Source organism: Lineus longissimus, chromosome 18 (genome assembly GCF_910592395.1).
Source record: "Lineus longissimus chromosome 18, tnLinLong1.2, whole genome shotgun sequence".
Taxonomy (NCBI): Eukaryota; Metazoa; Nemertea; class Pilidiophora; order Heteronemertea; family Lineidae; genus Lineus; species Lineus longissimus.
The window spans coordinates 7,515,241-7,529,151 of NC_088325.1; the positions used below are offsets into that span (position 1 = coordinate 7,515,241).

The 13,911-nt window shown below is 39.9% G+C and overlaps 1 protein-coding gene across 1 annotated transcript in view; it reads left to right on the top strand.

Moving 5' to 3' along the window:
- Window positions 1–11,203, top strand: part of LOC135501995 (succinate dehydrogenase cytochrome b560 subunit, mitochondrial-like) — a 91,531-nt gene extending 80,328 nt beyond the window's left edge. Inside the window, exon 6 of the mRNA XM_064794402.1 lies at window positions 6,004–11,203. Within this exon, the coding sequence (XP_064650472.1) occupies window positions 6,004–6,108 (105 nt within the window). The 3' untranslated portion in view covers window positions 6,109–11,203. The remainder of the gene's footprint in view (window positions 1–6,003) is intronic.
- The last annotated feature ends 2,708 nt before the right edge of the window (window positions 11,204–13,911 follow it).

Consider the following 13,911-nt stretch of genomic DNA (forward strand, 5'->3'; position numbering starts at 1 on the left):
GAGCAGTGTATGCGGGCGACTCTTAACTTCAGTTTTGTCAGTGCTCTACGGCTCTTAAATTTCACGCTGGTCCACCTTCCGAAGACACGCCAACCTTTCCAAACTTACCCACCATAATTTGACCCTGCTACATCTCAATGTCCTATGTGGTGGAGATAACACCAGATTTTATGTTTGCCTTTGGAATATCTATGAAAAAAAGAAGTTAATTGGCTCTTGCGTCATATGTTCGCGAACCTCGCTGTTTGGAAACGCTGAAACGCAGATTGGCACATTTTCTGTTTTCCCCTCATGGTTTTTCTTCTAGTTGTCTTTTGTATGGAAACATTTAAATATGGGGGACAAACACAGGAATGAGGTTTCACTGGCTTAAGCATCCAATTGCGGGAACTTAGATCCTTGAAAGTTCATATTTTGCTAAAAGAAAAAGTGGAAAGTAAGGTGTATGTAACCCTTGCAAGTTTATTGTTGGTCAAATAAAAAAGAAAACCTGTTTTGATTGAGGGACGAATGTATTTTTAGCTCAAAAGAAACATTTCTATAGACACACATTAAAGGATTACCTGACATCAGGAAGTTGTGGTCATTCAGTGTTGTTCGTATAAGTCTTATTATGTTGAATGATCCAAAAAAAAGAAATGAGTAGTTTGGTGTGATAATCCGATGTGGTATATTGCGAGATAATCACCGACGAATAAGGGTCTTTGACAGTAATGGCTAAATGATAATGTGATAGACAGCTATTTTGCCGTTTTGTTGCTAATGCACCACCCGAGCAGCAAATATCATGAACCATTTATTGATACTGCGGTTTTATTTACATATGTATAAAAAGGTGATGGCATCCGGTGGTTTTAAGATTTTGTCTGTTCAGATGCTGCAGTAATGACAGACTGACGTTTTTACTGTTATTTTCTTAAGCACAGCGCTACTAATACAAAACGCTATGTCGAAGCGCCAGTCTATCTTCGCCTTGCAAACGTGAAGCGCGGAAAAAAGTGTACAATACACTGACGCGAGGAATCGGGCTGATACCAACTTGGCTAAACTCGATTCACACTGATAACGACCGTCAACGGTGTCATATGGATGCACTCATACCATGCATTGCAGATTGGGTAATCATCAAAGGCCAATGCGTTAGATAAACGCATCGGTTGTCATCAACATAATTATGATAGGGGAAGAGCCTGCCCGGTAAGGGACACTCAATAAATGAATTGCCTCTGGCCGCATAGTTGACTTTTTACAAAAGATAGGCAACGGCGTTCTTATCCGCCTTCTATGTTTCATTGTGGAACTGACAACTATCATGAATATTGAGCACGCTGATCATAATGGTCGGACTTGTCGCGCCCCCTGCAAACCAACATGAAAATAACCGTTTAATAGAGTATACTGTCGAAAGGTATCGAAAAACTGACGAACGGTCTCGGAATTCAAGAACTTGAGACTTTTCGAGAGGCATCGCCACTGAGCGTGTAATCCGATTAGGCGTCCCTGCACTTTACGAGTGATTTACGAGAGATTTCGTGACCGATGCAGATTTCGAGAGTTTTCCGAGAGAAAATCGAGAGTTGGTGTTCGTAGTGTAAGGTAAAATGACTAAATCACCGATTGGTGGCATGTTTCGTTTTTATTTGAGCTAGAAGGTTTTAAACTTGTGAGGACATATATCTAGGGACCATCTATTCTACCCCAACAATTTGTCCCGCTCGGACTTCAAATATGGCTGCCAGGCAGCCATCTTGAAAATTAAACAAAGTCGGATTGAAACCAAATTTCATGTGATTGTATATCTATGTACTTTCTACAATGTCCCTGATTTTCAGTCAAATCCATCGACCAATATGGCCAACAGTCGGCCATCTTGAAAATTAAACAAAGTCCTATTTCTCTGAAACTAATGATCAGATTGCAACCAAACTTCATGTGATTATGTATCTATGTACTCTTATCAATATCTCTGATTTTCAATCAAATCCCATGACAAATATGGCTGCCAGGCCCCCATCTTGTAATTCCAACTAAGTCCTATTACTCCTTAACTGGTGAACAGATGTCAACCAATTTCCATGTGACATGTACACTCTTCAATAACCCTGAAATTCAGTCAACTTTATAACCAAAATGCTATACTTGGTACCGGTAATTTTCTTTTGTGCCATTGAGCCGAGAAGAATAATATTATTCAATGGAATCAAAACTGGTGAAACTAGTCAGAAACTATTCTCCCCATATTCACTGCAAATGACATGCATTACATTACCCGAGGTGAGCACATGGTCCTTGGACCATTTCATTCATATTTGTATCAAACTTAAGGTTGTGGGTGCGTACCGATGGCAATTTGTTTATAATTCTTCTTTTTTTTAACCCTTGTATCTTATATTTTTAACTCTCAGCGTATAGCAGAGAGTTTATATGGTGGTACAGAATGACGTCTGTTAGTCTGTGAAGTCGTAAACATTGTGCCGGACCGAACAGTGCACCTCCATCATGTAGTTCCCCAGAGTGTTCACTTCACAAGTTCCACTGGCGTATTTATTAACTGTATTGCATGCTGAATATTAATAACTCTGAATCGGCGTCCATCTGTGTTACCCAGAATTTACGGACTTTCGAAAAATAAAAATCTGAATATAAATCTTCGTACCGCGTAGTAATTAAAAAATGCTATTTTTAGTTTCGCACATGTACATGTTTCACGATCGTTTTGGCCTCATGCCGTTGTAGCGTGGTCGTTTCGCCCTCAGCGATTTAGTTTCGCTCTAATGCCGTTGCAGCGTGGTTGTTTCGCCCTCAGTAGATTTATTGTTTAGCAATGCAGGTTTGGTTGAATATGCCCAAGGAATATGCCGTAAAGTTGGTAAAATGAAGATGAATTGATGTAACGACCAATGGTGTACGAATGTTACCAAAATAGGGCAAAAAAGCATGGGTGAAACAACCCAGTTATCTTGTGTAGCGCCAGTTCGTAGGAGAGAGGTTGCGGACCGTCCCCACTCCCACTCCCACTCCGAGGTGATTCCGTTTTGGCGTATTACGTCATCACTTCACGAGGGATTTCCCCGTCTTGCTCCATGAACTCGGACGATTTACGAGTTGGAGACCGCGAACTCGTAAGTGTTCTCCCACTTGCATTATCTTAGCTTTTAGACATCTAAATCAAGTGACAATGAAGAAGCAATATCCCTTACACACTGTTCTAGCACGTCACCTAAGTTGTAACAAGATATTTTGTGTAAAAGACGTAGAAAACTTGTTGTTTTTGAAGTGTTCAAAATTGTGTAGAACGGCCGTGTACTGACTGTGCGTGTACTTGTAAACATGTACATTACGTGTTGGTTTGTTTGAAACTCTGTTCCCCTCTGTACTTTTTGGATCTAGTTATCTTAGGACTGAAGTAATTCGTAGTTTTACAATAGAAATACGCACATGCTACAGAGGAAACAGCTTTTTACTAGCTGTAAATCACCAAAATTGTAGAATATTTCGTCTGCTTTATTTACTTTTTAGCTCACCTCTTAGCAGAGGTGAGCTTATCCCATACCGTGGCGTCCGTCGTCCGTCGTCGTCGTCGTCGTCGTCGTCGTCGTCGTCGTCGTCGTCGTCGTCGTCGTCGTCGTCGTCGTCGTCGTCGTCCGTCGTCCGTTAGCAGGGCACGTTTCGTAACTGTTAGAGCTATTGAGTTGAAACTTGGTACACATGTACCCTTATGTAATGACACCTTGGAGACCGAGTTTCGGTCTGATTCGTTTCATGGTTTGGCCACCAGGGGGCCAAACGTTAAAAGTGAAAATATGCAATATCTCCCTTAATAGTAGTCGGGAAATTTTGAAAAAAATATGGTAGGTAGTTCTAGCAAAGGTGCATCATATATCCTCCGGGTTTTTGATTTGACCTCCTTTTCAAGGTCACAGAGGTCAAATGGTGTAAATTGGCCATTAGGATGTAACGATGGCACGTTTCTAAACTGCAATGACTATTGATACCAAATTTGGTACACATTTACCCCTTAGTCAGGTGATCTCAGGGACCGAAGTTTGGTCCAATATGATTCACCACTTGACCACCAGGGGGCAAAATCCAAAAACCTTAAAAATGTGATTATTCCTTAACTTCTTGCCCGATTGCCACCAATTTGATATCATGGGTACATCTAACCACCATACAGTATATGTCACACAGGTTTTTAATTTGACCTTCTTGTCAAGGTCACAGAGGTCAAATGGCGTAAATTCGCCGTCAGGCCGTAACTATGGCACGTTTCTTAACTGCAATGACTATTGATCACAAATTAAGTACACATGTACCCCTTGGTCAGGTGATCGCAGGTACCGAAGTTTGGTGCGATCTGATTTGCCGTTTGGCCTCCAGGGAGGGGGCCAAATCCTAAATTCTTCAAAATGCCATTATTTCTAGTTATGACTTGCCCGATTGGCACCAATTTTATATCATAGGTACATCTAATTCTAACAACCATTCAATGTGTCATCCGGGTCTTCTTTGATTTGACCTACTTTTCAAGGTCACATAGGTCGAATGTACTGTAAATTGGCCATTTTGGGGAAATTGTAATTGCTTGGACCTACATCAAACCTAACACTACATGACACAATACCATGCTCTTTATCCATCTTTCCTCCACATGAGGTGAGCACAATGGCCCTGACCATTTCATTTTCTCATACGTCGTTGATTTGTTTGATTTCCAGTTTGGCCGTGTGACTCGCAGGCTGGCTGAATGACGTCTCCCAACTCGGTTCCCGTTGGTGCGCGCAACCTACTTTTCGACGTCACGAGTTCCGAGAACGACTCGAGTTGAACTCGGAGTGGGAGTGGGAGTGGGGACGGTTCGCAACCTCTCTAATGTCCGCGATACTCGGAACATTTCGCATGAAAATAGTCTGTACAAAATATTCTTTATGCCTAGACTGTGCTTTTAATAAAATAGCCTTTATATGTTGTGTTTTGTTCGGATATTGTACTTTCGCCCGCCCAGAAAACTAGATTTTTGTGACCTGCTAAATCGTTGCAGCACTGAGTGCCAGCCGGACTATTTTCGATAGACATTTTCGATAAACATCTTCATCTTGGACTCATTTTGTGGTCATCACCTATCCCAAATGTACATAAGTGCACGTACCTCCCTCAAAACCATGCCCCAAAAACTTCCTGTCAACATAGCAGGTACCCCCAGATATTAATTCGGCAGAGAGTTCGCTGGCAGTAGCCAGCTCTAGTCTTGATTTTTTTTCACACATTTGGTAGGTGGCCATCTTGGAAATAATAATATTTTTGCCACCTAAAAGCCTTTGGCTGCTGCTAAAGTGACTATGTTTGGTGTATCTGATAATTCTCCATTACAAATCAGTCACCCAGGTTTTGATTTGTGACCTACTTTTCAAAGTGATCCTGCTCAAATTCTTTAATTTCAATGAGAGTGGCTCTGATTTTTTCAAATAGTCTTTAATGCATAGATGATATGATACAGGTATCTCAATTATCTGTTGACAAAATCAAGGTTGATAGTGACCTACCAGGTACTTTCCAAGGTGTGTACATAGACCCATTTATTTCAGCTGAACGCCAGGCCCTTGGGCCTCTTGTGTATAGCAGGCTTTTGCTGAAAACGGGAAAAAAAATTGCAATTATTCCCAATACAAGTGAATGGTATTTCATGTTAATTACTGTCCAGTAGACTAGTATGTCATCACTCCCTTGCCCACCTGTTCTGCAGACCTTCTACAACATGCATTTTCAAAATGCATTCTTTTTATACAAAACCCACTCTCAAACTCATCACCCTCCTCAACCTAGTATCTGGGTATAAGCTGCAATCAAGCACAGTATTTGTCTACTATCTAAAAGTTGAAACAAAAATTGGAATTAGGTCACATCCGAAAAGCAGTTGACCAATGATGATGCAGAAAGAAAGAAACATATTGAATTAAACATCTGCAAGCTTCTTAAAAATATTAACTCCTCTTTATTTTTCAGGCATGGGATTGCTGTATTGGTTTTGGCCTGCCAGAGCTCTACAGAAGTGGAAAGTTTGTTCTCACCCTTGCATTCTTGGTGACGGCCGGAATTGTCAGCCAATAAACGTGACAGGAACAATTCATAAACATGTTAGCCATGGCTGCAAACATTGTGCAGTTCCTGTATAAGTAGTTTTGCAATCCACCAAAGGTGTGTTTGATGCAGTTTGCACCATACAGTTAGTTGAAATGTTGAATAATTTTCTGAAACAGTTAGGTACTTTCTACTATCTTGGCTTCCCATAAAGTGTGGTTAGTCATATGATAGCGCAGTGCAGTGTCACAGGTAATTGGCAAGCTTTTGGAAAAGTTCATGATTCTTTACCGCAAGGACTGTCGATATGATTTGAAACATTGTGCAAGTCCAAGGTCAGATGCACAATGTTGGGGTATATTACATCTAACGAAAATGAATTATGAAGGTGCATAAAAAATACCACCTTGTTTGACAGGAATATTCTATCATAAAAGATGTTCATGTAAGACATGATGGCTGAATTTACCCATGATTTAAATCAGTTATATGAATCGGTCCTTATGTCACAACCTTCAGGCTCGAGATCCAATGAAAACATCCAGGACAGGGTCAATGTCACGGTCCTACTGGTAAGGTCCCGACATACACCCTGATATACACTGACGTCAGGCGGGTTATCCTAAGAAATAAGGTCCAGGCAAATAGTGCGGTTTACATAACATTTATCATAAAACTCACCCAACCCACATCCAGTTACAGCATGTTATATACATCATACAGACAGGCATCAAGAACCATGGAAATGTCCCTCATGACACAGAAAAATCAACCACACATCCGTGGCATAGGATCCAAGGGGATACAGGGCATTATCTTGAGTGGGATCAGAATTACAACAGTTAGCAATTGTGGAAACTTACCACATCAGAGGAAAGATGAAAATGAGACCGGTGTGGAATCAACAAAGAAAAAAAAGATACCTCTCTTAACGTGAGTGAATTTTTTACCCCAGCAAAATACGGATAACATCCTCACCGCATTTGAAGTTCCCTATAGGAGATTCTGGGCCCTTTTACCAGTCCAAAATGACGGGCTCTCCAGGATTAAAAAATTGTTCAAACAAAATTCATGCAACCTTATCAGGAGATCCAGTGACTTCAATAGGTCTGGAGTGACGGCAAGGTCCCGCTGATCCACCAGCAAATGAGGCATATCCAGAAAGTATGCATGTCAAGTTGAGTTACTGTACAGATACTTGAGCTAGTCACTGGCTACTCCACAGGCAGAGGAATAGAAAAAAATGTGTACCTTCAACTCCTGAAGAAAGGTGGAGCATAAACAAAGAGTGTACCAAGGTCTCTACTCCTAGCAGGAGGAGAAAAATGTGTACATCTTATCGCATGCTGAACCAGTCCGATGAAACAAAGGGATGCTGCCCTATGAATAGCAGCATGTAGATAAGATACCTACCCACAATGCATTGCAAAAACAAAATGGTACAAACTCTAGAAAACACTCAATAAAAGTTTTCTACACACACAGTTCAAGAAATATCCTCAATACATCCTAGGAATGACATTACACAAAGTACCAGACTAAGAATTAAGAACAAATGGGAGATTCATAGCATTAAGTTGAATTGTTAGTAGACTGAGCCAACTTGCATTTCACGAACATCTTGTATCGCGTTATTGAGAAAAACTGCCTGTTTTTAAAGCTCTATATCTAGGAGGTGTGCTGGCAAGAAGTATCCAAAATTTATACACATCTCTGATGACATGTTCTAGTTGATGTCTCTGGCAAATTTCAACCATGTAGCGATCAGAACTATGAAACAGTTATGACATATGTAGGACACCACTCAATGTGAATTGTGTCCCAACTGACACAATAGTTGGACCTGGAACCCACCCACATTGAGCTCCAGCACCTGGGGTCCATGTGGGTATTTTTCATCTTATAAATCTTACTAAACTATGAGCTTGAAATGATGCTGCTAATCAAATGTATGAGTCCTTGGACACCATCTTCCTTGCAACCTCGTTGCAATTTGATGGCAGTCTTCAAACAATTATACTTCATTGGAGCACCTTTATTTTGCCCATTTGGTATTAAGACAGCCAGAACTATCTCCAATGACAAGAAACTGACCACTCCGAATCATAAAGCAGACATTTCATTATGTGATTGGATGATATACAATGTAGTAACCCAAAAATCTATTGACTGATAATGTGACCAATGCTACACCATATTATTTTGGCCCACCATGTGGAACCTACGTGGCCTGATGTGTCAAAAGTCCAAAAGTAAGCTTGTATCGCCAATTTATTTTCGTTGGTATGTATCTTGTAGCACATGCCACGTATTGTCGCAACACCATTTACAAAGTCATGAAAGGAAAATAAGATTGAATGCGCTTTCGTCACCTAATTCATAGCAAACATGTCATTGGGGTCCGATTGTTCTTGATATTTGAGAGAGATGTTTTTTACACACCTTACAACATTCAAAGCTGTGTGAAACATACAGTAGCCACTGTGCTGAAGAGTATATTTTTAAAAGTTCATCTTAATAAAATGTGCTCAAATTTCAGAATGATACGTTCTGTGGGTCCATCTTTTAGATACAACTTTAAAAGATTGGCAAACTTTTTTCTGAATAACACATTTTGGAATATTCCTGTCAATCAAAGTGGATGTTTCTTATGCAAAGCATTATTGTATGTCACAATTTTACTGATTTTGCGAAGTCACAGAGCTACATCATGGCCATTTAAATGCAACTGTGGCACATTCCTCAACCGCATTTCAATTATGTGAGCTTGTTAAAGGCCATAACTCCAGGTTTTTTGCCATTTTCTGCTGTAAGACGATTTCAAAAGTGTACCTTACACTTTATACAATACAGAAAACCAAATGCAATTAGCTCCATCCATTTTGAAGATATAGCCAATTATGTGTTTGACAACTTGATTACCTAATCAGGCTAGCAACTGGCTTGTTAGAGCCAGGCGGCAGGTTCAGCAAAAGTTGTGATGTAGATCAGGCTATCTGTACATGTCATGCAATCATAAAAGCAGGAGGGCCTTAATTAATTATGCACACCTGGAAGTAATGTGTTTCATTCACTATGGTGTATTGTGTGGCTCCGAATTGTGTCAAGGATAGCACAAAGAACAATCGAATGACGGATGGGACCCATTTTCATGAATTTCCAAAGCCAGTTGAACGAGAGAGGAGGAAGCTGTGGATTCGGAAGTGCAAACGTTTGGAGTGTTGGAAGCCTGGGCCTTCGGCCAAACTTTGCAGTGATCACTTTATCGATACGGATAATCACATGAAGCCGGATATCTGCATCCAACTGAATATTAAATGCCACTTGTTAAAAACAGCTGTTCCATCTGTATTCGATTTGACCAACCCCACTTACATGCGACAGCCTCCATTTTCTGTTGCCTGCACGTTCAGGGCGTTCATCACTTTCGTCCGAATGATCACTCTCATTATGATCTAGTGATATTAATGGCTCGAACATGTACGGCTCAACGTTTAAATATCCTTCTGTATCGACCAAAACATCCTCAAATTCACTGCTCTCACTCTCTGAACTGTATGCGGAAGCCATCTTGCTTTGTTCTGACTAGCCTGATCTACGTCATCAAAAAATCCCTAGCGGCCACATGTGGAACTAATCTAAAGTTGTGTGTGGTGGGAAATTCAAATAGTTTAAAATTGAAAATTGAAATAACTAAATAATGACTTAATTATTAGAATTTTTTTAATGTTTTTTTAACCCTCAACATATTTCATGAGTATCAAGCATGTTTTCAAACCTAGATATATGGCCTTTAAGTGGCTCCTGGCCGTTTCAATTCGGAAGAAAAGTTTTTATGACTTTTACTTCAACTGGGTTAGCAAGTCATCACATCTTGTATGGCGTGAACAATGGTGGCACATCTGCTTACCATTGAGTCATGAAAGTTGAAACTTCGCGTATGGATGTCTTGACATCATGACTTAGATTACAAAGGATAATCACAGCTTGAACTACTTTGTCCATATCTTATGTACGCTGATAGCCAGAATCATGACTTTGTTACTAGGGATACTTCTGATAAGACTAAATTATGTAACGCCCAGGTTTTTGTAATTGGCGTACTTCTCAAAGTCACAGAGGTCTTACTCTTAATATTTCACTGACCGTGGCATATTCTGTGATTGTTTGTCTTAAATGCTTAAATTCGATATGTAGACACCTATTGGTCATCTCAACAAGATCACAAAAAATGTGGTCAATGTGACCTACCTTTCCTATCCTTGGTCATATATCAAGAAACATTTACTGTCTGACATTGAAATTATGTAATTGATTAATCTGAACAAGCTTTTTCAAAGTGCTAGAAACATTTTTAACTTGACCCAAAATTCACAGTGATATAAGGGATTCCCCAAGGTGGGTTACCCAGACCGCAAAACTGGCACAGAGGTCAAATTCGGAAATCTACCTGATGGGGGCATGGTTCCATATTTTTTGTCCTAATTTGGCATGTTTTTAGCCGTCTACTCTATAGCCTCTTCACAAAAATGTATGGCCATGTTACCTACTTTGTTAAATAGACTTTGCCATTTTTGTGCATCATTGATTGATACGATCAAGCTTAACATAGTGCTTATACATTGTAACATTTTGGTCTTGACATAGTTTCCAAGGTCAGAAAGGTCAAACTCCAAACGTTTTACTACTATTTGTCACAGATTCTTCAAATTTTACATATAGACACCTATTGGGAATCTGTACAAGTTGACCAATTTAGGTCAATTGTGACCAAATTTTAACCTAGTTATCAAGTTCACGGAGGTCAAACTCTGAAAGTGTCATTGATAGTGCCACATTTTGTCACTGTTCCCCCTCCATCTATCATTTCATCTACCACTAAATCATTCCCAGGTGAGCACAATGTCACCAGGACATTTAATTTAAACAGTGGACCTGTTTATCAGAGTGCACCAGTTTAACAGACTGGTCAACAGAGTGTAAAACATTTATACCTTGACATAAATTTACAATTTTGGTATGAATTAAGAGGTAATGAGCTGGAAAGTCCAGGTTTCCCTGGTAATTTGGCTAAAATTTGTGTCAAAGCGGTCCAGGATTGACTAAACTACGCTGGAATACTCCCATACAATACACAAAACAAACCACTGAAATAGAGGTACCGAGGTTTGTTCAAAATTCACAGTGATATAAGGGATTCCCCAAGGTGGGTTACCCAGACCGCAAAACTGGCCCATGGGTTAATGTACAGGTAGGTCGATGATGCCAAACTGGCCTATGGGGTTCAAGTGGTCAATGTCAAAACCTATCCCTGTTATTTTGTCTCTCAATAAATCATTCCTAGGTGAGCGCATTGTCACAGGGCATTTATTTGAGAAACAATCCAAGGTTATATTCTTATTAAGTTTGCTAAACATTGATTTGAGGTTTGGTCCAGGTCCATGGACCATTTCATTCTGTTTTATTGGACATGCCATATCAGAACTGCCAAGTATGTTTCTGTTCCCACTGTTTCTGTTAACCTGATAGCAAGATAACCACAAGATATCCCTTTTGGATAGCATTAACCCTTCAAAGCCCACGAGCATGTTGAATACTGCCAGACACCAAGGGCGTACCCAATATACTTTTAAGGAAAAACTGTTTTTCAACCAGTAGCGATCATCCTGCCATCTCCATTCTATGTCAAGGTACACGGTCGATCAGCTGATCAAATTGGCCAGGGGAGGGACAACATCAGCACTCCCTGAATATTGGGATATAAAATCCATCCAGCATGTCTGGCATAATCCAACATTCTTTGTTTGCCAGTATTCATTTATTTTAATCAGCTCCTGTTCACCAATAGCAGTACTGGAGGTTAACCTGTTCTCCTCCTGATCTCAGGATTTTAACACATCTATGAAGGGTTTTGGCTTTTTTCATCACAAGATCAACAAGGATTACCTACTCTTTTTCCTCTGGCTTGGCGGTATAAAAGGTCTTAGAAAATTTTGAAATTAAAACAGTCTTTCAAAGCATTCTGACAAACCTAAATTATATTGAAAACTTATAAATTTTCATTTTTTGATGATTTATAGTGTGATGTCCAGATCCTCATACTGGAAAGAGTGCCATATCTAAAGTGTCATATTTATGGTAGGCCTAGTGAGTTGTCAGCTCTCACATAAAGATCACCAAATGTAAACTAATTGGTATCTTATAGTAGAATAAAATATATGAAGCATGTAGATATTTGTTTTCTTTGTGCAGTGAGTCTACACAGCGTCAGTCTTTGTCATGGACAAGTTCAAAAACAGTGAAACTTTTTTGACACTGGAGAATTTTTGAGAATGACCCTCTTTTTTGCCAGGTGGTGGGTGTTGTCTAGTATTGATTTCTCTTTAACCCTGCAAGTTTGCTTACTCCCTTACTGGAGGAAAAAAAATGTTCACACCGGCTTCGTTCACTTATTTCGCCTCAAAGACAACATCAAACATGTTGATATGTCTTTTTGATGCATAATGATGCAGATGCATCAACTTCTTGACGACATGCTGCAACACATTCTTGTCTTCAGCTTTGGTCTCGTCAAACTGCATGGCATTATAAAATGTCAAAGCTTTCGACACAATGCTATGCAAGAACAAAGCTACATGAAACTGCTCACTTTGGTCAGCAAGTTTGGCTACCACGCTGTTGTTCACCCACATCTTCCAAAGCTTCCAGTTTTTGATAAGGCCAAACAAAGTTACTGTTATGTTTCTGGTTTCATGGTAAATTGAAAATGGATGCGGTCATGCAGGTTTTTTTGTTTTTTATAACTTTTAGTAAACTAATTTGGTGATATCCAATCTACTAACACAGAGGTAAAAACCACATATTCAGAAAGAATGAAAATTACCTGCCGTGACATAATGAAATGCGTGGCGTGTGCCTTCTCACACCCGTAGGGTAATGATTTTGGAACACCCACTTGCACGGTTTTCTCGCATGGGCGCCACTGTCTAAGCGTGATAAACATGACAAGTCCAACAGTCGTTGTTGTATGCACCAAGCATTATCCATGAGTTATATGAAAAAAATAAAAAAGATGTATTTTGGCATAAAGAATACAATTTACAAAACATATCCAACTTTTATCCCGTTGTAAGGATTTCATTATGTTCGCTCTCCAAGAGAGCAATACTTTTTTAATGTTTACTTATTCATGGCGCTCGGGTGCAGGATATTGTCTGCTGGTTACTGAATGGGAAAATAAAAAGATATCGACGCGCGGGGGTTGGAATTGACGCGGGCGGAAACCAGAAACATAACATTAACTTTTTTTGGCCTAACACTGCCCTTATCCAACACAAGACTCAAGGGTAACGGCATGACAGCAGTCGCTGCAGCAACAAGCAATAGGCCTGTAATACTTAAAACATCATTCCACTGGCCCATAAAAACGCAGGCAAGCTTATCAGAAGTGGGCCACTGCCGCAGATCAAGTTTCTTGCTTCAGACCGACGGGCTTTCTCCTTTTATAATGTTGATGTAGGGTATCACGTTATGATATGTACTATATATATATGATTACTTGAAAGACAGTGATACGGCCTGAAACCTGAATGTCAACACGAGAAAGGAATCATCAGAGTCGGGTGCAGCGGAACACATAACTGTCGTAACCAACCATGGAAAGGGAGATCGGAATCGAGTCAAGTCGAGGAATGCTTGTGATAACGATATATTTTACATCTTGACGTCTTTTATGAACTAAATATGAGAGAGACATGATACTATTTGGGCGATGGACATGATCGTAATATTTGGACATGCATAATTCTCCCTCCAAGTAATGATGACTGGTGG